This window comes from Hypanus sabinus, chromosome 4 (genome assembly GCF_030144855.1).
Source record: "Hypanus sabinus isolate sHypSab1 chromosome 4, sHypSab1.hap1, whole genome shotgun sequence".
NCBI classification, from domain to species: Eukaryota; Metazoa; Chordata; class Chondrichthyes; order Myliobatiformes; family Dasyatidae; genus Hypanus; species Hypanus sabinus.
Genome location: NC_082709.1, coordinates 104638913 through 104666195, shown reverse-complemented (window position 1 = coordinate 104666195; position 27283 = coordinate 104638913). Strand labels below are relative to the sequence as shown.

The 27283-nt window shown below is 41.2% G+C and overlaps 1 protein-coding gene and 1 long non-coding RNA gene across 6 annotated transcripts in view; one reads left to right on the top strand and one right to left on the bottom strand.

Annotated features, from left to right (window-relative positions):
• The window catches only part of LOC132393057 (uncharacterized), a 79173-nt gene extending 66236 nt beyond the window's left edge, over positions 1–12937 (top strand). For all 4 annotated transcript variants that reach the window (XR_009511736.1, XR_009511737.1, XR_009511739.1 and 1 more), the window contains 3 exons: positions 4019–4139; positions 9899–9986; positions 12722–12937. This is a non-coding gene — a long non-coding RNA (uncharacterized LOC132393057). The remainder of the gene's footprint in view (positions 1–4018; positions 4140–9898; positions 9987–12721) is intronic.
• Positions 1–27283, bottom strand: part of dgkh (diacylglycerol kinase, eta) — a 503605-nt gene that overhangs the window by 71422 nt on the left and 404900 nt on the right. For both annotated transcript variants that reach the window (XM_059967802.1, XM_059967801.1), the window contains 5 exons: positions 23194–23301; positions 17143–17256; positions 9843–9977; positions 7015–7181; positions 4892–4997 (listed from right to left, as the gene is read on the bottom strand). In XM_059967802.1, the coding sequence (XP_059823785.1) occupies positions 4892–4997; positions 7015–7181; positions 9843–9977; positions 17143–17256; positions 23194–23301 (630 nt within the window). The remainder of the gene's footprint in view (positions 1–4891; positions 4998–7014; positions 7182–9842; positions 9978–17142; positions 17257–23193; positions 23302–27283) is intronic.

Genomic DNA, 27283 nt, shown 5'->3' with positions numbered 1-27283 from the left:
GCCCAGTGCATCACTGGCACCAGCCTACCCTCCATCAAGAACATATATACAGAAAGGTGCTGGAAATGGACCAGTAGAGTCATGAAGGATCCAACCCACCCTGCTCATGGACTGTTTGTCTTACTCCCATCAGGGAGGAGTCTTTGTAGCATCCACACCAGGACCACCAGACTCAAAAACAACTACATTCCTAAGAAGTAAGGCTGGTCAATGCCTCCACCCACTAGACCACTCCCCCCAGACTCCCACCACCACTACTTCCTGTGGTGCAGGTCCTTTTAGAGGAAGTTAGATACGGCCCTTGTGGCTAAAGGGATCAGGGGATATGGAGAGAAAGCAGGTACAGGGTTCTGAGTTGGATGATCAGCCATGATCATACTGAATGGCGGTGCAGGCTTGAAGGGCTGAATGGCCTGCTCCTGCACCTATTTTCTATGTTTCATCATTTCCTGTCAGAGTCACCTTATGTGAAGACACTCCTGAGCCTAGTCCCACTTTATGGACATACAATCAATCTATACAGGTAAGCTATCTAATGTATTTATATTTATTGTGATTTTTTAAAAATTGTGTTCTTTATCTTATTGTGTTTTTTTTAATGCTGTATCAGATCCAGAGTAACAATTATTTAATTCTCCTTTATATTTGTTTACTGGAAATGGCATTATACAATGCCAATGCCATCTTGAATTTTATATTTAAAAAAATCCAGGGCCCTTTGAACATCAATGTTTCTTGTTTTTCACCATTTAAAAATATAATCAGTATGTCTTTGGTAATAACTTCACATTTTCCTACATTGTACTCCACCTGCCAAATTTCTGCCCAATTCCTCAGTTTGTTTAAGTCCCTATGAAGCTTCTTTGGTTTCTTACCACTACTCACTTCATTTTGTATCATCAGCAAACTATAAATGCTTCATTTGAACCCCTCAGTCAAACTGTTGATGCTGGTTGTGAATAGCTGGGTCCCAAGTCCTTATACCTTAATTTTTTACTTGTAATCTATCAGTCTATGCTAGTAAACTACACTTAATTCCATGCGTTTTGTTCACCAACTTTCTGAAAGGACCTAACTGAACACTTTCCGAGAATCCAAATATACCACATCCACTAGTTCTGCCTTATTTGCTCTTCTGAGTGCATCCTTAAAAAATCCCAGTTTGTGAGGGGAAGCATCTTTCATCAAAGATGCATGTAAACAGAACAGACACAGAAATACTACGTATACAAAATCAGGTTTGGGGTAGTGGGTGGAACAGCAACTAGACTGGCTGCTTTGTCCTAGATGGTGTTGAGCCTCTAAAGTGTTGATGCAGCTGTACTCATCCAGGTTAGGGTGACTGTTCTATCATATCAAGATAATTAGATGTCAATAGTACATTTATTTGTTTTAGTTATTACTTTGTAATAGTACATTGACTTTGGATTGTCCAGGTCTTCCTTCACACCCATCATCTGAAAAGCAGTGCAATTGAGCTTTTTGAGTCTAAAAAACGTATATCCTAAGACAGTGCCCAAAGAGATAATCTGCAGCTAGGATATGAGACCAACAATAAATGAAACATCAACTTTGCAGCCTCAGGTATATTTTCCCCTTGAAACCCATTGCAAGATTTATTTGGGCTGCCAGACACAATATACAATTAATACTGACTTTATATCAGGGATTCCTGGAATTCAGATCCTTCGGATAAAGCTGACATGATGTATGGAATACAAGTCTGTGTAAAAGCCTATTTAGCAGGTTATGGGTGCTATTTGATGGCAGTGTCAACAACACCTTCCATGAAGACTTGGAGTATTGTATGCAGTTCTGCTGGCCATACAATACAAAGGATGTGGTTGAGCCATGGAGGATGCAGAAGAGATTCCTCAAGATTTTGCCTGATCTAGAAGTCATTAGCTATGAGGAAAGATTACAGGGACTGGGCTTATTTTTCCTGAAGTGAAGGAAACTAAGGAGTCTGATTTAAGTATGTATGATTATTAGAGGCATAAATTGGGTAAGTAATCAAAATCTTTTTCTTGTAGTAAGGGGATCAAAAACAAGAGGATTGGGAGTGATCTGAGGGGTAAATGCTTTTACACAGAATGGTTGGTATCTGGAACATGATGCCAGGGAAAATGAACCAATCAGATTAGGGGCATTTAGACTGAATTTCAAGCAGGCAAGACCTAATGTGGGAAAGTGGGATGAATGTAGAAGGGCAAAATGGTTGACATGGACATGATCTTCTGGTCAAGATGGTGGCCTGCTGCAATGTCAGTCCGTGCAATGGCTCAGACTTAGTTGTTTATTAGCTTCATAGGGATGGGTTCGGGGACAGTGCAGGGAATCAGGGGTCAGGTTACTGTCAAGGGACAGGGATAAAGGAGAGTTAGAGGAGGTCAAGACAGGAACTAATGTTCATAGTCCAGGTCAGAATGCCCCACAGTTGAAGGTCAGTGATCCCGATGTTGGGTCGGTAGGCACTGAAAACATCAGTGATTCCCAGAGTCTTAGTTCAGATGTCTGTATAAGCAGGAGTCATGAAGGCCAGTGACCCACCATGTCACTGGGATTGGGAGTCCTTGTGAGTCCAGAAGTTGACGCGCGAAGGTCAAACCCATAATCAGTGGTCCTGGCATCAAGGCCCAGTGGTCAAACCCATGCTTGTTGAGTCCTGTTGTGGATACCCAGAGGTCAGCAAATTTCAAAGGTTGAAGTCTAGAGGTAGAGGCCCAAAGATTGAAGACCCTGGCTCAGCTTGTTTGGAGGTCAGAGGTCTGATGCTTGCAAGCCTTAGAGTCTAGAGCTAAGGACCAAAGGTCAAGAGGAGTCCTGGGCTTGGGGACTTGACCATCTGTGTGAGCAGGCGGGTGAGAGGCTGGGAGGGTGGCAGGGTCTTGTTTTGCTGTTGCTGCCTTACTTTATTTTATTCTGGTATTTGTGTTGTGCTGAACTGAGGGCATGCTGTGTTGGCGCTGGAATGTAAGGCGACACGTTTGGGCTCTCCACAGCACAGCCTTGAGCGTGGAGGTTGTTAACACAGACAGTATGTTTTAATGTGTGTGTGATAAATAATTCTGAAACTGGTAGCTGAGGATCTCACTTCTGTGCTGTGCAGCTTTATAGTAAATGAGGGACCAACAGGGGAATAATTAGATGGATTGGATTTGTTCTGATTTGTGGCAACAGGGCATATACAGACAACTTTCCACCTTATTTAGAGTTTTAACTAGATTAGAATTGCTCGTTTTGAAGCATGCCTTCTGCTATATCATCACAATGTTGCCTGATTCCATACACTCTACTCTGTCCACTTCCACTCAGGCAATCCGAAATTTTGAATGAATTGGATTGGCTGAACACTGGCTTCTATGATGGTTGGACCTCAGGAAGAAGCTCAGATCAATCAGTAATCCTCACTTTGGCTGAAGATGATTGCAAATGTCTCACTTTGTCACTTAACATGTGGTGCTTTGACATCAAGATAGCTATGTTCTTGGAGACTCTTTCTATTTAACTGTCTTCCACATTTATGGATAGTCATCATAGGATATTTGGTGTTGGATCACTTAGGTCTGCCTATTAATATAATACTTTTACAGTTTAACATACTTCAACAGAGTTTCAATAAATCAAAGCCTCACTTTTTGGGATAGCTGGCTCCATTCCTGGCAAGCCTGATGGCAATGGTGAAGCAAAGGAAATGCCATGTTATTGATTCCATGAAGTACAATGGGACTGCTACACAGTACAGAGGAGATTTCCTGACTGTTATAATGTCTCCACAAGCACTAAGCAATGGTAATTACTATAAATAACATGGGCAGATAAGACATGCATCAGCATCAGGTAGATATCTGAGGGCCAGTCTGTCATTTGGAACTTGGCCAGATTGACTGTTGATGGGGAATTATGCCACTCTTGGTGACAGAACTTGAATTCACCTGCCCAGAACGCTTTTAGTGACTGTTACTTTCAACGCATCTTTTAAATGTCATCAACAGAATACTGATTCATCTTTGTGCAGGATGGGAGATGTTTGACTTGATGCCACATTGAGAGCTCTCCTTCCTAATTGTATGCTACTACCCACCTGGTCCATTCCAGAGCCAAGAATATAGAGGAGAGACTTCAAAACTGGTTTACAGGTACAATTCTGTGAATAGTTGCTTGACTGGTTTGTGGTTCATCAATCCTAATTCAGACATCAGACCCAAGATATTAAAAAACCGGGCTATCTATGGCTTGGGTTGTGACATTATTATGCTCAAATAACAAGTCTTGGTCGAGGATGAACTCTATCTCCAATACTAATTTTATTTAGTTTATACATATAAATTAATTCAGCCAAGTGGCTTGCTAAATTATCTCACTGGGTAGTTAAGAAAATCAACCAGATTGTTGTGGTCAGGAGTCTTGAACAGGCTGGATTGTGTCAGACAGCAGATGTCCTTTCCTGAACAATATCAGTGAACCACATATATTTTACACCAATCTCACGGTCATCAAGATCGTCACTAGGTTTTTTTTAGAATTCCATTATTAAACTCAGTACAAATTCACCAGGTGCTATGGTGAAATTAGAACTCATAATTAGACACCATTAGGCCTGGTCTATAGATTACTAGTCTGGAATTTTAACTGTAACACCACCACTTCAAATAAGACTGTTTATCTTGAAATTCATATGTATAATGCCTTTATATATCTATAACAATACATTAATCATTAAAAAAATTCATACATTTTAGCATTTTTTCCCCAAAAGGGAGAGTCTTCTTTTAATCCAGGCTTAAAAGCAATGGAGCTTATTCCCAAAGTATCAAATGCAGTTGTTGTGGATGAGCTCAGTTTGATACTGATTATGGACTGGGTGCAAAATGACATTACTGATGCTTACCTCGGGGAACTTTGGATTGGTTTTGTTTAATGCATGAGAACTTGCATTGACTGCATGAGCTAGTTCTTGCTCCAGGAGGCTGTGGGTCTTGGCTGCCTCGCAGATTCTAAAAGTGATGAATGAAAGAAGACTTCAGGAAAACAACAACTACAATTAGTGGAAAATTGGAATAAATGAAATAATAAGGCACGGTAGAGAAACCACCTCCCAGCAAGAACTCAATCTCAAAGGCATTACTGAGCACTTCATTAATGGAAATGTTAACTTCCCTGCAACAATATCTAAATGAAACCATATGGACAATGGCATTGCAAGATAGGAAGGATAACTGAATAATTCCACCATCAACCACACTTGTTGATTGTATTCCTTTATGAAACTTCAGACTGAATGAAAGCACGTAATACATGAACAATTATCTCTGCTTATGGTACCTTCATGGAGTATTTACCTTATTTTTATTAGGGGAAAGAAAGTGTTTCACAACAAGAATTGCAGAGCAACAAACCTACATAACTCAAGGTATAGATGCCATAAGTTCATTGATTAAAATCAGATGCATGAGAACCTAAAAGTGGAGGAGTGTAAAGATTTCACACACTTGTAAGTCTGGTGGAAATTTCAGAACCAAGAAGTAGAGCTCTCAAGGGTTTTGGACACAAGAACAGAAAGTTTAAGCAATACGATTCAGGACCCCAAAACCACAAGTGTGACCCACAGGGTGGGACAATCAAGGGGTCAGGCAGCAGACTTTGAGAAATGCAAATTTACAGGTAGATGAAATGGGAAGGTTAGCCAGAACAAGTTGAGTCTGCTCTTTCAAAAGCATAGGTAGGTTTCAGTAGATGGGACTGAAATGAGTGATGGTATGCAGCCAGAACAAATAAGAAGCAGTATGTTACTGTCCCCTACAACTTGATAGGTACATTTTTCCTCTTTCTTTGGGAGAGGGAGGAGATTTGAAAGTCTCCTTCGATCACCTGGCAACTGGCTAAAAGCATGAGGTATCCAAACAGAACAATTAAGTAAGGAGAAAATAAACTCCACAGATGTACATTCACCATCACCATAATGCAAGACATTGGAAGGTTCAAGCTGTGTTACTGGTTCTATATTTGGCTGAAACAGCCATTGCATGCAACACCCCTGCATGTAACAGCTAGAATATCACTCTAGGAAAAATTCTCCAGTTCTGGACATCTAATGACATATGCTACTGAGAAGGGAGTGTGCTTCAGATATATAAAAAAAATTCCACCTGCAGCTTCCTGACCTAGATTGTCTTCAAATCTCAAAGTGTTATTGAAAGAAGAGAAAGGGGTGTTTGCTGGTGTCTAAGGCAATATTTTCATTCTACTTCAGTAAAACAGAATATTTGTCAGAAACACAAGAAAATCTGCAAATGTTGAAATCCAAAGTGACACGCATAAAATGCTGGAGGAACTCAGAAGGCCAGGCAGCAACTATGGAAAGGAGTAAATAATTGACATTTCAGACCGAGACCCTTCATCAGTACTGGAAAGGAAGAAGTTTTGGGGAGGGGAGGAAGTAGTACAAGGTGGTAAGTGATAGGTGAAACTGGTAGGGGTGAAATAAAGAGCTGGGAAGTTAATTGGTGAAAGAGATACAGGGCTGGAGGAGGGAGAATCTGATTGGAGAGGATAGAAGACTATGGAATAAAGAGAAGGGGAAGAGCACTGGAGGGAGGTGATGGGCAGGTAAGGAGATAAGATGAGAGAGGGAAACAGGATGAGGAATAGTGAATATTTGTCAAACTCACTTGTGCTTGTAAGATCCTGGTTAGCACAAATTACCACTATTTCTCTTTCATAAAACAGTTACTAGCTGCCAGAATTTGAGGATGGCATTTCTCTGATCTGAGGCCAATGATATGAATTTACTGCATTTATCCTATAACATGGTAAACCACATAATCATCACATTGCCCCTGCCACCACAGACATTCCCCAATTTTTCACACACAAACACTCTGTACTTTTAGTCTTCAAATATTCCGCAAATCCTGCGCAGCATTAAGACACTGGGACACTTGCTTTCAGCACATTGCCTCGGTACGTGCCCTACAAGCATGCTGGAATGAGAAGCTGTGATCAGCAGCATACCTTGTTATGAGCTCTTCAGCTGCCTGCGCACAGAGCTGCAGCTGAGTGACCTCCTCCTCCGTGGCCAGGTCCACCGACTGCTGGGGGTACAAGTGGGGCCGGAGCGCCAGCCTACAGGAGTCATACCGCATTTTGTCTTCCCAAGATTTCAAGGTGCTCTCAAATGCCTGTAGAAGGTGAATATTGAAAGGTGTGGAATAGACTAATAAGGACACCGTGTGCCATTGGGTCTGCATCTATGCTCAATGGACCAGACTGGCTCTGAATTTGCTGGGGCAGAATGTCCCTCTTCAGTTCAAAGGAAAATCTTCTAAGACATTACCTTCTGGGCCAAAGAGCGGCATAAATCAGCCTACATCCCAAAAGCCGTGTGGGCCTGGTACATTAATTGATCACTGTAAAACGCCTTGGATATAGCAGAGTGATAGAATCTGGGGGAGTTGATAGAAAAACATTTTTAAAATGTTATTGACATAGGATCTATACTGGTTGCTGACTCGGTGAACTGAAAGGACAGTTTCCATGCTGTATTTCTCTATGATCTATATCTCGACGTCTGAGTCCACCCACAGTTCTCCCCCTCTGCTTGCTTGGACTTGTTCTTTCACAGCAACACAGTCCACAAGTCCAGCTCATCTGCTATTGAGCAGCTTGCTAGTGGGGCAGACCTGCAGTGAGATGGTCTTACTATGCAGCAGTGTCTTGCTGTAAGGAAAAAGATGTAAAGGGCAAACAATTACAATTTTGGTTGAACCCAGACAGACTGCTGCGACCATAAACACCACCATCTTCCCAGAAGTGAGATGTGAATTATGAGTATTACCTTTTCTCACATCCTGCATTTTAATCAATTATCTGATTAATAAAAAATTAATAAAAAAATTGTAATCAACTGCAAAGACTTCATTTATTCTAATGAAACAGCCTTAAAGAACTTCAGTGCATCCTGTTCAATAAAATACAGAGTTCCCTGTAAAACCCTGAAAAACTGATAGAATGAAAAAAAGATGATTAAATCCATGTTATATCAGGGAGATAGCAGGATAGATCTATCAAATTAACATTCACCACAGACTCTTACATTTAAATTCCCAAGTCACCCCTGAGAAACCACTTCAGCGTCCATTGCTCCATCCCCCAGAAGCAGATATAATTTTCATATTATAAATAGGTCTAACACTATATTTTTTATTGATTTGTGAATATAATTTGATATGCATAATTCTAATATTCTTGCTACACTTTGACAAAAATTCCACTGTTAATCCCACAAGTTTGCAACCAATTTAGTCCATGCCTAGAAGATGATGATAAGGTCCACCTGAACATTTGATATACAATGAAACCAATGGGCCATTCCTTGTGTTTTGTGGGATGCTTGTGTTTTGTAACCATTCCCCATAAAATTATTTTTTCTGTCCTAACTCATGGGATGAACTTGTCTTGAGTTCTACAATCCTGCCCTGTCCCAAAATTCTCTAACTTTATCATTTTTAAGTATTTGCCTAATTGGAAAGATTATAGAATCTGTGATCAGCACTCCTTTTAGCTAGAAATTCCAGTTCTTAATGACTCATGGCATTAAAAATAATCCATCTCCCTTTTCTCCTTGATCCCTTGTGATCTCTGGTTATCCATCCAGCTGCCAGTGCAAACACGTCACTTTTAATATAGGAACGCCTTTTATAATTCTTAATATTTTGATCAAATTCCTTCCTGAACTTTCTGGATCAGAGATACTTTAATTCTCTCATCTCTCAACCATACAGAAGTCCCTTTCCCTGGCATCACTCTTATAAATCTATCATGAGGTGCATGCTCTCACTTATATTAAAAGCACAGGTTGAGAATCTCCCTTCTGCCACTCTATGACTCATCAGCTCCCAAGATCTGGCATGTTCTGAATAATAACTAGTACTAGGTGCCCCAATGGAGCCAATTGCTCCCTTTTCAGGAGATTGAGCAAAATGAACACAGCAGCATACACCGGATTAATTCCTCTGCTGTGTTCTTTTCATTGACTGTAAATGAATAAATTCAGTGCAGACACCTAGTACAGATAACGGACTGACTTCATACAAAGCTTTAGATGATTGCATCCTCCAAATCTTCATTTTCATTGTAACATTCAAGATGATTAATTTGTTGAAGTCGTGAAATTGTTTCATTTTCACTTCTCACTGTTTCTGATATCTCCAAGCATGGATGTTTAAAACCGCAGAGAGCAAAACAGTTTTGAATTGTCTTACTGCTTATTTCCCACCAATTATCAATGACAAAAAAACTCTGCTTTTTGAACACAGACACATGCGACTGACACACACAAAATGCTGGTGGAACGCAGCAGGTCAGGCAGCATAGGGAGAAGCGCTGTCGATGTTTCAGACCGAGACCCTTTGTCAGGACATGCAACCGACACTATTTTAAAACTGATTGCTCTAAGCAAAGCGTATCTAATGGCCACATAAGTGCACGCGACTGATACTAATTTGAAATTGTTTGGCAACAGACTCCTGCCCCAATAAGCAGAACAGTGTCCCAAACAAACAGCTGTGCTGATTAACCAATGGTCTAATTAACGAGAATCCACTATATAGGAATCATATAAAATCAAAGCTGAAACATTTGCTTTGATAGGAATTGTATTGCCCTGAATGCATCATTCCAACTGTCAACAAGCTGCTGCCACAAATTTCACCTGAAAACTCCATGGGGAACATCACAAGTCAAATGACAGCCTACAAAAAACCTTCAGTTCTGTATTCTGCAATGTATAACTAGATGCAAAATGATATCCAGTGATTCAGAATTTTATTTTGTACACTTACTCGGTCTCTTGTCAGCATCTGTGCTCTATTTTTGTGTACGATCTTGATAACTCCAGGTGGTTGGATCCACGCCTCTCCATCTACCTGTACTGGAACACCCTCATCTCCCAGAATGGTGATCTTCACAGACCGACACTGCAGAGGGTGAGGGCAATTTAAACAACTGGATAAGAACTTTAATCAAGCACAACAGCAACCACTATATAACATGTACTTATGAAGAGAAGAGGAACATAAAGAATGATCAGCTTTAATATTGGAGCTCATAAATCCTGATGAGAAAAAGGGTTATAGTCTTAGACTCACAGATGTTTTACAGATTAATTTTAAGTGAAGCCCACAAGAAAGTTTTGTTTCTGTCAGGAGGGTGTAAAAATTAATCTTCCCAGAAGAAGCTTAACCTCAAGCTATTCTGGCTTCAAATTATATTTGAGGCATTCGACTACTACTCCCCTTTGAGAGAAAGACTGATTAAAATAATCAAGCTTTGAAAAAAGAAACTGAAATTATTCAGTAGGCCAGGCAGCATTAGTGTCGAGTGAAAGAGTTCATGTTTCAAGTCAAAGACATTTACTATATTTTGTGATTGCTGACACTTGCAAGGAAAATTCAGTTAAATTCAGTGTGGCAGAGAACTAAAACCTACAATAACTATGAACGTCACAATGATGAATATTCTGGATGACTTGTGTATTTGGCTGGATCCTATTGCAATTAAAGTTCAGGGTTTCTGAACTTGAGGAACACTGAGAAGATTGAAAAGTCTCTGGAATATATAATCCAGGAGGTGTTTACAACACAGAGATAAGTGAGAAAAAAATCAACAAAAGAAAAACCGTATAAGGATTTCTGGAATAAGCTAATTGGACATAAGTGCTGAGTGTTAAAACTACTGCAATAATGTCAGAAACAACCATAAGCATAATACTGCATAGATACAGGCCCTTGTCCATGCCACCTATTTGCCCCTGTACAGATCATATCCTTCTCAATCCCGTCCAGTCTATGCATCTACCCAAATGATTGTTTGCATCCAAGGGCAAGCAGCTGCCAATGGGAAACATGGAATTCTGTAGTCAGAGCACCCAGACAGATGCACTAGGAACTGCTGATAATGTGCCACCTCATAGGTAGCTTAATCAAACTGCCCGATGAAGAGGCAAAGAATTTAGAATAGAAAGCAGCCAGGTTATAATGAGGAACTCTCATGCAGTATAAGTCAATGAGACCAAAAGATACAGGAGCAGAATTAGGCCATTTGGCCCATCGAGTCTGCTCCGCCATTTCATCATGGCTGATCCAGTTTTCCTCTCAGCCCCAGTCTCCTGTCTTCTCCTCCATATCCCTTCGTGCCCTGACCAATCAAGAATTGATCAACCTCTGCCTTAAACATACATAAAGACTTGGCCTCCTCAGCTGCCTGTGACAACAAATTCCACAGATTCACCACTCTCTGGCTAAAGAAATTCCTTCTCATCTCCATTCTAAATGGACACCCCTCTACTTTGAGGCTGCGTCCTCTGGTGTTAGACATGCCTGCCATAAGAAACATCCTCTCCACATCCATTCTATCAAGGTCTTTCACCATTCGAGAGGTTTCAATTAGGTCAACTCTCATTCTTCTAATTTCCTAGAGCCATCAAATGCTCTTCACATAACAAGCTATTGAAACCTGCAATAATTTTCGTGAACCTGTTTTGAACGCTCTCCAGTTTCAGTATATCATTTCTAAGGGGCAGAAAACTGCCCACATTATTCCAAGTGACACCTCACCAGTGCTTTATAAAGTCTCAAAATTATATCCTTGCTCTTACATTCAGGTCCTCTTGAAATGAACGCTAACATTGCATTTGTCTTCCTCACCACAGACTCAACCTGCAAATTAACCTTTAGGGAATCCTGCACAAGGACTCCCAAGTCCTTTTGCACATCAGTATTTTGTATTTTCTCTCCATTTAGAAAATAGTCAACCCTTTCATTTCTTCTACCAAAGTGCATGACCAAATCCTTCCCGACATTATATTCCATCAGTCACTTCTTTGTCCATTCTCCTAATCTGTCTAAGTCCTTTTGTGGCCTCTCTACTTCCTCAACACTACCTGTCACTTCACCTAGCTTTGTATCAACTGCAAACTTTACAGCAAAGCCATCAATTCCATCATCCAAATCATTGACATATTGTTACGAAGGATGAACAGCTCTGATGGGGAGAAGGGTGCAAGGTTGCCCATGTCCCCCTCCCCTGGGAGAATTACAAACCGTTACTGTTGCCAGGCTGCTAATGAGAGAGAAAGAGACGGAACAAAACATACTGGGATTGGAACATTTGCTTCAGACAAGGGCGAGATAACACCGGGGGGGAGAGAGACCATATTATGACTCCTGTAAGACTTACCGCTCCGGAGAGGGCTGTTTACTTGGTACTATTCTGTTCATTAAAATTCCTCAGTGGACAGCTGGAGTAGGCTGGTTTGATGGGCTAAGCCATTCAAAACTGATTGACACCTGAGACCTGAGTAGGGATAAAAGTGAGGTCTGGGGAGACACCCCTCAGACGCACCAAGAGACACACAAGTGAGCACTGTTTAAGTGTTGGAACCCACGAGAAAAGTGTGGGGCATTGGAGACCGAACGAAGGATCAGTCAATTTTAACTCACAGTGTTTATAGTGAGGCCGGTGGGGGCTTGTGTATGTGTCCACCCTTGCCTGGGTGACGAGTCCACCATAGAAGAACAGTCTAGCTAAAGGACAGAGGGGTCATACCTGAATGGCCACAACAACATATTGACGGATCAAGAAAGTAAAGGAAGGTTTGAATGATTGTAGCTGTCACTGTTTGCTCACCCTCTCTCTCTCTCTCTCTCTCTCCCTCCAACAGTTACAACAAAAGAACCAACAACTACCTCAGCCTACATGAACTGAACTGGACTTTATACTTTCCCATGATAATTCCTTATCCCCTAGACAATGATAGAGCTTGTTTATTATTGATTATTATTATACCCACACTTTTAGGTTTAGTATTGCTAATGTGTATTATCTGTATATTTGCATTGTTGATATTGATTTGTATATTTTACTAATAAACACTGTTTTGAAAATAGTACCAGACTCCAACAGACACTTCTATCTTTGCTGGTAAGACACCCAGTTACGGGGTATGTAACAGTATAAAGTAAAAAGAATGTCCCAACACAGACCCCTGTGGAACACCACTAGTCACTGGCAGCCAACCAGAAAAAGCCCCCTTTATTCCCACTCTTCGCCTCCTTCCAATCAGCTACTGCTATTTCCCTGCTAGAATCTTTCCTGTAATACCATGGGCTCATAGCTTGTTAAGCAGCCTCAAGTGTGGGACCTTGTCAAGGGCCTTCTGAAAATCCAAGTACATGACATCCACCAATTCTCCTTTGACTATCCTGCTTGTTATTTCTTCAAAGAATTCCAATACATTTGCCAGGCAAGATTTTCTCTCGAGGAAACCATGCTGTCTATGGAGTATTTTATCATGTACCTCCAAGTACCCCAAAACCACATTCTTAATAATCAACTCCAACATTTTCCCAATCACTGAAGTCAGGCTATCTGGCCTATAATTTCCTTTCTTCAGCCTCTCTCCCTTCCTGAACAGTGGAGTGACATTTGCAATGTTTCAATCTTCTACAAGCATTCCAGAATGTACTGATTCTTGAAAGATCATTACTAATGCCTCCACAATCTCTTCAGCCACCACTTCCAGAACCCCGTGGTGTACACCAACTGGTCGAGGTGATTAATCTACCTTCAGAATTTTCAGTTTCCCAAGAGCCTTCTCTCAAGTAATGGTGACTTCATACATTTCATGAGCCCTGACACATGGAACTTCAACAATATTGCCTTCCACAGTGAAAATTGATCCAGTTCAACTGCCATTCCATTGTGATTATTTATTTAGCAATACAGCCCTTCTGGTCCTTTGACCTCACCGACCCCACAACCCCGATGAACCCTAACCTAGTCTCGGGACAATCTACAATGACCAATTAACCTACCCGGTACACCTTTAGGCAATGGGAGAAAACTGGAGCAGCTGGGGAAAATGCACACATTATTCATGTTACACAAACCCACACATTATGCACATTACACAAATCTACACATTATACACATTACACAAACCCACACATCATGGAGGCTCTTTACAGAATGACATTAGAATTGAACTCCAGAACACCCTGAGCTGTTATAGTGTCGTGCTAACCACTACACTACTGTAGAGTAGTGGGGCTGAATAGTGTGTGTGTGTGTGTGTGTGTGTGTGTGTGTGTGTGTGTGTGTGTGTGTGTGTGTGTGTGTGTGTGTGTGTGTGTGTGTGTGTGTGTGTGTGTGTGTGTGTGTGTGTATACTATAAGCCATAATTCATGTTTATCTTAAAGAGAAATGCATTGCTATAGGATTTAAATTGAGTCTGATTACATTTAAGGATCTGATTTTACTATTACATTCAATGTCACAAGCTCAGCAGCAGATGAATTATAAACACCAAGCAAATGGGAGGGTGGAAAGGCTCAAACTGCTTGAATAATTCTGACTTGCTGAACAAGGACGGGTTCAATGACTTAGAAAAAAAATGAACAAACACAGAAAGGACACAGTAAGAGCAAAATTAGAGACAGGAAATGTAGGAAAGAGAATGGGTAAAAATAGACTGGAAAAGTGGAATAAAATGAACAATGAATAGAAGGAAGGGTGGGGGTTCAGCATTCAAGGCAAGTCAGGGAAATGATAATAGCGAAGCACAAATTTGCGAAAGTGTACAGATACTTTTCAGCAGTAGGGACTGGAAATCTGATTAGAATTGATGGGAAGACGAATGCTGCTAAATACAGAATGATTCTGGATAAAAAACATGCTAGCCTCTGCCAGTGAGTTTTAACTGGGATGGAAGCTCATCTTTCAGCAGGACAATGACCCAAAGCACACTGCCAGAGCAACCATGGAGTGACTTCAAATGTAGAAAATTGATGTCCTTGAATGGCCCAGTCAGAGTCCCAACCTTAACCCAATCAAAGATCTCTGGCAAGATTACTGTCCACTGCCACTCCCCAACTAACCTGGCACAGATTGAGCAACTTTGCTAGGAGGAGTAGGCAAATTTTGCTCCATCACATAGTACGAAGCTAAGAGAAACTTATCCAAAAAGACTACTGGCTGTAATAGCTGCAAGAGGTGGTTCAGATAAATACTGAGAAAAGGAGGAATGAATACTTTTGAACGACTTATATTTCAGTTTTTGAATTTTTAATTTGTCATGCTTTACAATTTACAACTAAAAATTCTCAGTTAAATTCATCAAAATCCCTGGTTGTGATACTCACTTACGTGAAGAAAGGATTTGGGGGCTGAATACTTTTACAAGGCACTATAACCTCAAACTGCCCTCTCGCAATCACTATAGCATAAAATTGACTGTAGTCAGCCTGGTTTCCTTAAGGGAAAATCTTGCTTAGCAAATCTGTTGGAATTCTTTGAAGAAATAACAAGTAGGATAGACAAAGGAGAATTGGTGGATGTTGTGTACTTGGATTTTCAGAAGGCCCTTGACAAGGTTCCACACATGAGGCTGGTTAACAAGGTACAAGCCCAAGAAAGTGCAGGAAAGATTCTAGCATGGATAAAGCAGTGGCTAATTTGCAGGAGGCAAAGAGTGGGAATAAAGGGAGCCTTTTCTAGTTGACTGTCGGTGATTAGTGGTGTTCCACAGGAGTCTGCGTTGGGATTGCTTCTTTATCTATTATATGTCAATGACTTGGTTAACCCAATCGAATATTGAAAGGCATTGATAGAGTGGATGTGGAGAGGATGTTTCCTAAATTGGGGGAGTCTAAGATCAGAGGAGACAGCCTCAGAATAGAGTGATGTCCTTTTAGAATAGAGATGATGAGGAATTTCTTTAGCCAGAGCATGGTGAGTCTGTAGAATATGTTGCCAGACGTGGCTGTGGAGGTCAAGCCATTGGGTGTATTTAAGACAGAGGTTGATAGATACATAATTAGTCAGGGCACGAAGGGGTATCAGGAGAAGGCCGGAATTGAGACTGAGAGAATAATGGATCAGCCATGATGAAATGGTGGAGCAGACTCGATGGGTCAAATGGTCTAATTCTGCTCCTATGTTGTATGGTCTTATAGTCAAAGATAATGAAATGATCTTATCCGTATTTGTAACAGCCATATAAATGTGTCCAAAGTGCTACATTTCCATTGTATAAAGCAAGTGGAACAATTCATCTTACAAAAAGGATCCAGTGCTTTCCCATTGTATCCGATGAATGAACTCTTCTTGGGCTTCCAGCTGGGTACAGGTATCAATTATAACTGATGTTTCAATGATAAACTCTGCAATGATGAAGATGACAGAGTTTGTCATTGAAACTTTGGTCATAATTGATACCTGCACCCATCTGGAAGCCAGAGAAGAGTTTATAAATTCATCATACATATTAGATCAAACTGGAAGGGACACTTACGATAAGAATCACTTGAAGTTTAAAGGAATGAAAGATTGTTGGGTGGATCATTTCTATGTGTCAAGCTACTTTCTAGGTAAATTTACAGATACAAATAAGGAATAGGGGTGGATAGGATGTCCAAGGAGGGTTAGCACCTGTAGTGAAGGAGCTTGTCATGTTTATCCTGGGGAAGCTCACTCACCTTTGGCCCCTACCAGACACTCAGCTCCCACCTGTGGCTCCAAGTAGCTGTTTTCATGCAACAGCGGTCACACCCAGGTACACTGCTTCGACAGGCAAGCTAAACCAGGTGAGGGTAGCTGGTGGCCTCATACCCTGATGAGATAGGGCCATGCCTGTCCTAGAATGCGAATGAGATCGATAGTGAGATACAACTGCCAGGAAGGTGTTAACGTTCCATGGAGTGACAAGGCACAGAAGACGTCATGATCATCCACCGCACTGGAAAACCCTAGTCTGTGATGCTTGTTTGTACCACTGGAGCCAGATTTCTGAAGTTGAGAGAGTAGAACTGCCCCAGCACAATGGCTTTTCCACTTTAAGACTCTCCCGTACGGGTTTCCTGTCAGGTATGATGGACAACCACCACAATAAGGAATAAGAAAGAACTGAGGTCAATGTAAACTGGGCCGAGAGAACTGAACAAGAAGCCCATGTTTCCATAAATCCATGCAAAGGTTCTAAATATACGGTATTTACATCACTAAACAGCAGATAAATCATATTATTTGGAAATTATCAAACAACTATTTTGAAATACCCAGGCATCTTCAAACAAATGAACCTACCTGAGCTATTCTGTGATGTTGAAGTTTGATAACTCTTGATACTGCCATCTGCATACTTCCAAATACAGCAACAACTTCCAAGATCTTGTCATCAAATGAGGGAGCACCAAAAATCTAAAAAGATACAGAATTCACAACTCTGAGAAAGATGGAAGAGCTGGTAACCAAATACAAAAGTTATTACATATTTTACTGATAGAATAGCCTTTTGATTAAGAATATAAGGTTACCAAGAAAAATTATTTTCCAATTTCAACAATACGTTGAGAATTTGTTCTTGGAGGACAAGCCCAGTTTTGTAGTTCAAAGCTATTTATTGTCCGTTTGAGTGAAACTCTGACTGTCAGGGTAAAGTCTCTGGAACTATCCTTACACATCATCAGAGACCAAAAAAAAGGATGATGGTAAGGTTGACAGGGGAGCAAAAGAGAGTCCAAACTCTAAGATAAAAACGGGAATGGCTGGAGGCACTCAGCAGGTCAGGTAGCATTTGTGGAGAAAGAATCAAAGCTAATGCTTCAAGTCAATGACCTTTCAGAAAATGATTCTCTTCATAGATGCTGCTTGACTTGCACCATTTACTGTTTCCATTTCAGATATCTAGGATTTGCAAATGTATTCTTTTTTAGATTGTAGTCCTGCAGTTGTCAGTTATATATTAGTTTATCAGTAAAAGAAATTTCCAGTGTCAGAGGTTTTTATGACAACATAATATTTCAAAGGGTAAATAATTCAAAAGTAACAGGATAATAATGTCAAAAAAGATAACAATCTTAACATCATTATATATAGGAAGAAGAAAATAATGCCTGATAGTTTTATATGACTGAACAATGCAAGTGAAGTCTTTCATCTATGTTTCAAACTTATGTAGGTGTCAACTGAAGTGATAGACTTACCTAGTGAGGAAAGCAGGGAAAGTGATAGATTCCCTGCTGTCAGTTATCTTGAGCTTACAAATTCTGTTCAGTTTCCAGGAACAGACAGATAAATGCAGAGCTGTGTGCCATGGGCAGGAAGCTTTGGACACAGCCTCAGCAGCCTAGGCTCTAGCTCCCTGGTGCCCAAGGTGGAGAGAACCAGTGGTGAGCCCACAAGGATTGGAAAGAGACAGGAAATCAGGGAGGCAAAGAGGACTTATCTATGAGTTCAATGTGGAAAGTGGCAAGAATCTTGGTAGAAGACACGTTTTAAAGTTTTGAACTTCAAGATTCAAGATTGTTTACTGTCATTTCCAGTAAAGGAGAACAAAATAATTGTTATTCTGGATCTGATGCAGCACAAAAACAAAACACAGTAAGATAAAGAACATAATTAAAAACACAATAAATATTAAGACATAAAATAGCTTTTATACATAGACTGATTATATGTACATGAAGTGACGCTAGGTACAGGAGCGTCTGTACATAAGATGACTGACAGGAAATTATAAAGTAGTGGTGGTGGGGTGGATTATTGGTGAAGGTGTTGATCAGCCTTTCAACTTGGGGAAAGTAACTGGTTTTCAGTCTAGTGGTCTGGCATGGATGCTATGTAGCTTCTTCCCTGATGGGACAGGGACAAACAGTCCATGAGCAGGGTGGTGGTGTCCTTCATGCTATCACTGGCTTCTTTCTGGTACTTTTTTGTATATATGTCCTTGATGGTGGGAAAACTGGAGCTGCTGATATGTAGGGCAGTTTTGACTACCAATTGTAGAGCAATCCTGTCTGTCATAGTGCAGTTTCCATACTATGCAGTGATGTTAGGATGCTCTCTACTGTGCACCTGTAGAAGGCTGTGTGTATAGATGTGCATGGTCCAGCTCCATTCAGCCTCAGAAAATAGAGGTATCGGTGAACTTTCTTCGTTGTCTAGGATGTGTTCTGGAACCAAGAAAGGTTTTGCAAGATGTACACTCTCAAGAGTTTGAAACTACTCATAGTTTTCACTGCTGTACCAGTGATGTAAAGAGGGGTGTGAGTGCTTTGTGTTCTCCTGAAGTCAATAATCATTTGCTTTGTCTTCCTGACATTGAAGAAGAGATTACTTGACTGGCTTCAGGCCTCGGGCTCCTCCACATCCTCTCTGTAGGCCCCCTCATCATTGTTGGTGATGAGCCCCACAACTATCATGTCATTGGTGAACTTGACAGCATGATTATTTGACTGTTTGGCCGTGCAGCATTGTGTGAGCAGAGTGTACTGGCAGGGATGACAGCAGAGCAGAGGGGGCTAAAGTTTCTGGGAATAGTTCACAAAGTGCAGGATAGATATGTTCCACAGAAGAAAAAGTTCTCAAATGGCAGGAGTAGGCAACCGTGATTGACAAGCACTGCATAAAAGCCAAGGAAAGGACATATAAGGTAGCAAAAGAGAGTGGGATGCTGGATGATTGGGAAGCTTTTAAAATCCAACAAAAGGCAACTAAGAAAGCTATAAGAAGGGAAAACATGAAATATGAGGGCAGACTAGCCAATAATATAAAGCAGGATACCAAAGGTTTTTTCAGTTATATAAAGAGGGAGGTGAGAGTTGATATTGGACCACTGGAAAATGATGCTGCTGAGGTAGTAATGGGGGGGGGGGGATAAAGAAATGGCAGGTGAACTTAATGGATACTTAGCATTGTCTTCACTGTGGAAGGCACAAGCGATATGCCAGAGGTCTGTGAGTGTCAGGGAGCAGGAGTGAGTGCCATTGCTATTACAAAGGAAAAAGTGCTAGAAAACTTAAGGTGGATATGTCACCTGGACCAGATACCTACATCCCAGAGTCCTGAGAGCGGTTGCTGAAGAGGGATCAGATGCTTTGGGCATGATCTTTCAAGAATCACTTGATTCTGGCATGGTCCTGGAGGACTGGAAGATTGAGAATGTCATTCCACTCTTTGAGAAGGGAGGAATGCAAAAGAAAGGAAATTATAGGCCAATTAGTTTAACCTCAATGACTGGGAAAGTGTTGGAGTCTATTATTAAGGATGAAGTTTCGGGGTACTTGGAGACTAATGATAAAATAAGTCAAGGTCAGCTTGGTTTCTGTCTTGTCATGTCTTGCCTGACAAATCTATTAGAGTTCGTCGAGGAAGTAGCAAGCAGGGTGGACAAAAGAGGGGAAGTGGACGTCATTTACTTGCATTTTCAGAAGGCATTTGATAAGGTGCCACACATGAGTCAAAGTCAGCAGGGTCTTCAGAGTCCTCATACAAGGTTCCCAGAAAGTTAATTCACAGATTGAGTCTGTGGTAAAGAAGGTAAATGCAATGTTGGAACTTATTTCAAAAAGAGTAGAGTATAAAAACAAGGAGATAATGCTTAAGTTTTATATGACACTAGTCAGGTTGCATTTGCAGTATTTTCAACAGTTTTGGGCACCATAACTCAGAAAGAATGTACTATCATTGAAGAGAGTCCAGAGGAGGTTCACGAAGATGATTCTGGGAATGAAGGGGATAACATATGAGGAGTACTTGGCAGCTTTGGGCCTGTACTCACAGGAACTTAGAAGAATGAGTGGGGATCTCATTGAAACCTACTGAATATTAAAAGAACTAATACTATGGATGTGGAGAGGATGTTTCCTCTATTGGGGGTATCCAGAACTAGAGGGCACAGCCTCAAAATTGAGGGGCTAGAACAGAAGTAAGGTGGAATTTTTTTAGTCAGAGAGCAGTGAATCTGTGGAATGCTCTGCCACAGACTGCAATGGAGGCCAATTCTGTGGGCATATTTAAAACGGAAATTGATAGTTTCCTGATTGGTCAGGGCATCAAAGGATATGACGAGAAGGCAGGTGTATGGGGTTGAATGGGATCTGGGATTAGCCATGATGGAATGGCGGAGGACAGACTAGATGGGCTGAATAGCCTAATTCTGTTCCTATGTCTTATGGTCTTATGATGATGGGGTGAGAGGAGCAATTCTGCATCCTGACTAACTAAGGTCTGTTGGTTAGAAAGTCCAACATCTCTTCACTGACAATCAACACTGGTGCACTTAGCTCACTACTCTACTCTCTCTATACCTATATTTGTGTGGATAGGCACAGTTCAAACACCATCTATAAATGTGCCAACAACACAACTATAGTTGTCAGAATATCAGATGGTGATGAGGAGGCATACAGGAGCGAGACAGATCAGCTGGTTGAGTGGTATTACAACAATCTTGCACTTAACATCAGTAAGACCAAGGTACCGATTGTGGACTTCAGGAGGGGAAGTACAGGGAACACACAGCAGTACTCATCAAGGGATTAGAAGTGGAAAAGGTGAGTAGTTTCAAGTTCCTGTGTGTTAACATCTCTGAGGATCTATCCTGGGCCCAGCATGTTGATGCAATTATAGCGGCACAACAGCGGCTATATTTCGTTCAGAGTTTGAGGAGAATTGGTAAGTCACCAAAGACACTTGAAAATTTCTACAGGTGTACCATGGAGAGCATCACCTTCAGGTATGGAGGAGATACTGTACAGGTTCAGAAAAAGCTGCAGGAAGTTGGAAACTCAGGCAGCTCCATCATGAGCACCAGCCTTCCCAGTACCCAAGACATCTTCAAAAGGCAATGTCTCTAAAAGGCAGCATCCATCATTAAGGATCCCCCCCTCCCCCATCACCTAGGACATGCCCTCTTCTTATTACCACCATCAAGGTGGTGGTTCAGGATCCTGAAAACACACATCCAGTGTTACAGAAACAGATTCCTCCCCTCTATCATCAGATTTTTGAATGAACAATGACCTCACTATTTCCCCTCACTCTTTGCACTACTTAATTTATATTATATAATTTATAGTTTTTGTATTATTATGTATTGCAAATTACTGCTGCTGCAAAGCAACAAATTTCAGGACATGTGCCAGTGATATTAAACCTGATTCTGATTCTGACCTGGTTACACAGTGGTGTATTTAGACAAAGGAGCGGCTGTTTGTTCGGAGGTCTGTGGTACAAGAATGCTGAATGCTGAACTGAAACAGCAGTCTGACAGTGCCTTTGTTTTCTACAGCCGGGTACGTGAGAGATTCTATGGCATATAGCATAGAGGGGTTCTGTAGGTAAGCTTATTGGTGTGTGTCCAGTTACCAGCAATGGAGGTTTTGATGCACCATTACCAGTTGTTCAAAGCACTTCATGATGGTTGGCATCATCGCCACCAGGCAAGAGTCAGTATAGAGTTATTTGGTACAGGGATGATTTGAAGCATATGGAGACAGCAGCCTAGATGAGTGATGTGTTGAAGATGTCTGTGCAGACATCAGTAAGTAGGTGTGCACACTTTCTGGGTGCTCAGTCTGGATTTGTTTGTCTGGCCTGGTAGTTTTAAAGGGATTGACTCAGCAGAGTCTTTCTCATATCTGTTGCTATTACAGACAGTGACTGCTCAACTGGAAGAAGGGCAGTTTTCATGACTGGCATTGTGTTGCATTCCCTGAAACACTGTTTTTCCTGGCAGAGTCAGTAATGCCCTTGATGCCCAGCAACGTACATTGCGAATCATTACTGCACAGGTGTTTCTGAATTTTTTCTGCATAAGTGGTCTCTTGATGCCTAAGATGAGGTTTCTCCTGACTGCACTGAGAGCTGTTCTGCCTCAAGACTTGAAGGCAGTGTCCCAGGGTTTTAGTAGCCTCTTTATGTTCAGCCAGGGCTTCTGGTTGGGCTGTGAGGTAACTGTTCTTGAGATACTGACATCATCTACACAATTTATGATTTTGAATTTCTGGATTGCAATTAGTTGGTGTATTTAATGATATGTAACAGTATAAGTTTTCTCTTTGAGTTGCTCATGAATACATTAGAGTGGTTATGTTTAGAAACCTGATTGGCTGTATCACACAATTTGTCCAATGTTCCAGGCCCTCAACACAGAGTGCAGTGCAAACCCCACGCTCCCTAGAACGACCTCCAGCGCTGTGGTTTTTAGTGCCTTTTTTTAATAATACATGAGGCATTTAGACAATATTTTAATCAATGCTGCATACAGCTGACCCAGGACCAAATGGGGAGAGCTCAAAAGGGTCAATTATTTTGTTACCGAGAGAGGATCTGTCTCTTCCTCACTCCACTTACATCATCCTCTTTTGTTCCACCCCAGAAGTTAGTTCCTCCAGCATAGCTTGGGATGTTTAGTACAGCAATCCCTTGGAGACTGGGTAGAGGAATGTATTGTCCATCACACTGTAACACAAAAAATAAATTGGTTATGAAAAATCATATTTGAACTGTCAAATGCATAGACCCAATTTCCATTCTATTCAAATTAAGGCTGAGAGGAGTCTGTAATAAAATGTTCCACAGGATGCTACTTAATGTCTCACTCTGAAACTAGAGCAAACAATACTGCAGCACAAAAGGACACAAAGAGACAGATATAATGTGCAGATGCATGGTGATAAAACAAGGCAGAATGAATGCATGCATAAAGAGGGCTAATGCAAATGAATTGGAAGAACCTGAAACCAGGTGATACATGCACAAATCCTTAAAGGCAGTGGAACAACTGTTAAATCTTTGTTATTACTAATAAAGTGTAACATATAAAAGAATGAAAATTACTCTACAGCTTTGTACAGCATAAGTCAATATCATCTTGAGTACAGTAGTCAACTCTGAGCACCCAGGAGGATGTCAGGGAAGATGCAGAATTTGAATAGCAGTAGAGATGAGAGATTTCACCTCTCATGAAAAATATTCAATAAGTTAGATTGTCCTTAAAGTAGGTAGGGTTAAGTAGAAATTCAGTCTTGGCTCCGGAAGAAGATGGTGCCAGTGAACAATGCAACTAAAGACGACATCCTCCAGACAGTTCACGAAACTACTTTCACATCTCCTTTTTCTTTCAGATGTGGTTTGCTACTGTTGGAGCCTATAATCCATATTTTGGTGGTGTGTTTTGGGGCCGGTTGAACGATCTGGCTCTTCGCTGGCTCCGTGAGGGTTCCATGAGGCTTCAAACGACGGGGTGCAAGTCCATGATCGATTCCATTTCTCGCCAATTAAAGCACTGAGGAAGACTGAAATCTTTGAGGTAAGAGCAGAGGCAAGCGGGCATTCAGCCCCGTGCTACCAACCTCTCACTTGCTGCTACCAGAGGAAGGTGGCTGTGTATGATGGCCGCTTTCTCGCAAAGTTTAATCCACATGGTTTATGGGTTGGACTCTGTAGTTCACGTTATGATGTGTTTCTGGTTTCTGGTCACTCTACAAGGAGACCTAGGTTTCCTCGTTCATCAGTCACTGAAAGTAAGCATGCAGATACAGCAGGCAGTAAAGAAAGCTAATGGCATGTTGGCCTTCATAACAAGGGGAGTTGAGTACAGGAGCAAAGAGGTCCTTCTACAGTTGTACAGGACCCTGGTGAGACCACACCTGGAGTATTGAGTTCAGTTTTGGTCTCCAATTTTGAGGAAGGACATTCTTGCCATTGAGGGAGTGCAGTGTAGGTTCATGAGGTTGATTCCTGGGATGGCGGGACTGTCATATGTTGAAAGATTGGTGCGACTGAGCTTGTATACACTGGAATTTAGAAGGATGAGAGGGGAACTGATTAAAATGTATAAGATTATTAAGGGATTGGACATGCTAGAGGCAGGAAACATGATCCCAATGTAGGGGAAGTCCAGAACCAGAGGCCACTTTTAAGAATAAGGGGTAGGCCATTTAGAACAGAGTTGAGGAAAAACTTTTTCACCCAGAGAGTTGTGGATCTACGGAATGCTCTGCCTCAGAAGGCAGTGGAGGCCAATTCTCTGGATGCTTTCAAGAAAGATAGAGTTCTTAAAGATAGCGGAGTCAAGGGATATGGAGAGAAGGCAGGAACGGGGTACTGACTGTGGATGATCAGCCATGATCACATTGAATGGTGTTTCTGGCTTGAAGGGCCAAATGGCCTACTCCTGCACCTATTGTCTATTGTCCTTTTTTGCAACTATTTTGATCGGGCGGCCTGTAGATAACAAACTGAGCTGGACTCTTTCCATTCTGTGTTTTATATTCTGTGGTTTTCACTTGCTTTTTTTGCATATGGGAGGGGGAGCGGGTTTTGATGTTTTTCTTTGAATGGGTTTCAGGGTTTTCTTTGTTTCAGCAGCTCTACTTGAAATTTAATGATTAGGGAACTTCATCAATTTTCAAACAGCTGAATCTGAGTTCCTCGACGTACTTGGTAATTCTAACTATAACTATAAGCAGAAAACTGAATCAGAAAGTAGTCAGAATATTGAAGGTCCAACCAGGCCAGTACTTGTCTGGTATAAAGGTGACCCTGGTTCCATATTGTGATTGACACAATGGGCAGAAGATATTTGCCAGTTTTGGCAGCAGAGTTATTCCACTGGAAATCAAGGAACAGTGAAACATTATTTAAATTTACCTCTTCAGAAATTCGGTACTGGTGTAAGCAGCATCCATCATCAAAGATCATCACCACCCAGGCTATGCTTTTTTCTCATTGTTGACATCAGATAGAAGATACAGGTGCCTCAGGGTTCACACCACCAGGTTCAAGACCCTTACTATCCCTCAACCATCAGGCTCTTGAAAAAAGGAGGATAGCTCCACTCATCTATTAAGATGCTCCCGCAACCAATGATCTCATTTTAAGGACTCCTTCCTGTTATTTCATGCTCTTATTATTTATTGCTAATTATTTACGTTTGCGTTTATTGTCTTCTATGTTCTTGCTCCTTCACTGATCCTGTTCACGGTTACTTTCTATAGGTTTCTAGAGTATGCCCGCAGAGAAAAGAATCTCAGGGTTGTATGTAAGTGGCGACACTTACAAATACTCTAACAAATTTTACTTTCAACTTTGAAGTACTTGCACTCAACTGTATTAATTCAAATGACAATAGTGCTTAGGCAGAATGTGAATTCCATCCTAAAAGGGCTTTGCCTTCTCAAAGAATTTACTACCTTAGTACTTGGAAGAAAACTGTGTTCATTCTTCCATGACCTTTCATAGTGAAAATTTCTGCCCACATCTTCAAAGTTCACTGAAGACACTCAAGTCAGTAGCTAAATATTCCACAAATAATTACCTGCAACAACAAACAAAATGCCAGAGGATCACAGCAGGTCAACCAGCATCTGCGGAGGGAACTGGACAGTTGACGTTTTGGGTCATGACTCTTTGCTCTCTTTCCTGGGCACCAAAAGATTAGAAGTGGAACCTCAATTTAACACCAGCATTCTCTGACAACACTGAGCCAGACTGCACTAGTGGCAATTCAACAGTTCTGCAGGTTGAGTTGCAGTGCATGATTCAGTGCATTTCACGCCTCTGCACCTGTGCACTACAGTGCAGAGACGGAGGATGCGTGTAGGTCAGATGCAAACTCATTTTAACCTTTAACTCTGTTTCTGCACTCAGTTCTGCAACATAATGGGTGAAGAAGCTGAATAATCTTGTAGCTGCTCTATTTCCTTTCAACCAGTTGACAAATGCAGCTGTTGCCTAGCAATTGGGGACAAGCGATTAGTTCAACCATGGGGTTCTTAACTTTCACTGAAAAGGTAAAAGTGTTTTTTATAATTTTATTTTAATTAATATTAATAGATTAATATTGCATGGAAACAGATCATTCAAGTCCATCACATCTACACCAACCATTAGCAACTTCCATTAATCTTACACTGTTTTAGTTTTAGATTTGAGCTGCATCAGCAGGTTTATTTGCTTCCAATTTTACTCTCCTCATATTTCCATAAACTCCATCTAGATTCTATCACTCACTAGACACCAATGAATTGATAACCACTAATTAACCTACCAGCCTGCATGTAGCAGGAAAGCAGCAGCAAGCAGGCGAAGGGTACGGAGACATGGGCTTCAGCATGTTGAGAGCAGCAGTTGAAAGAGTAACAGTGTTTGGAGTGGATGCTCAATGTGAGCGCTCCCTCTCCTGTTAACACTGGAAATTACATCTGGGCTCTCCAGAACATCGTGGGGATGTGAGGATGCAAGGATGCCTGTGCCTGGAATTTCACAAGCAGTGTGGCTTGACCTGGAAATGCTTGTAAGGGCAATTTAGTCTGGGTTAAATTGATTTTCAGTTGTATATTGCCAAGAGCAGTGTAATATAATAGAAGTTTTAGTCAGAGTCCTCTACAAGTAAGTTCAGGTGATCACCAAATAAGTTTTAATGTCCTGAAGAAGATAG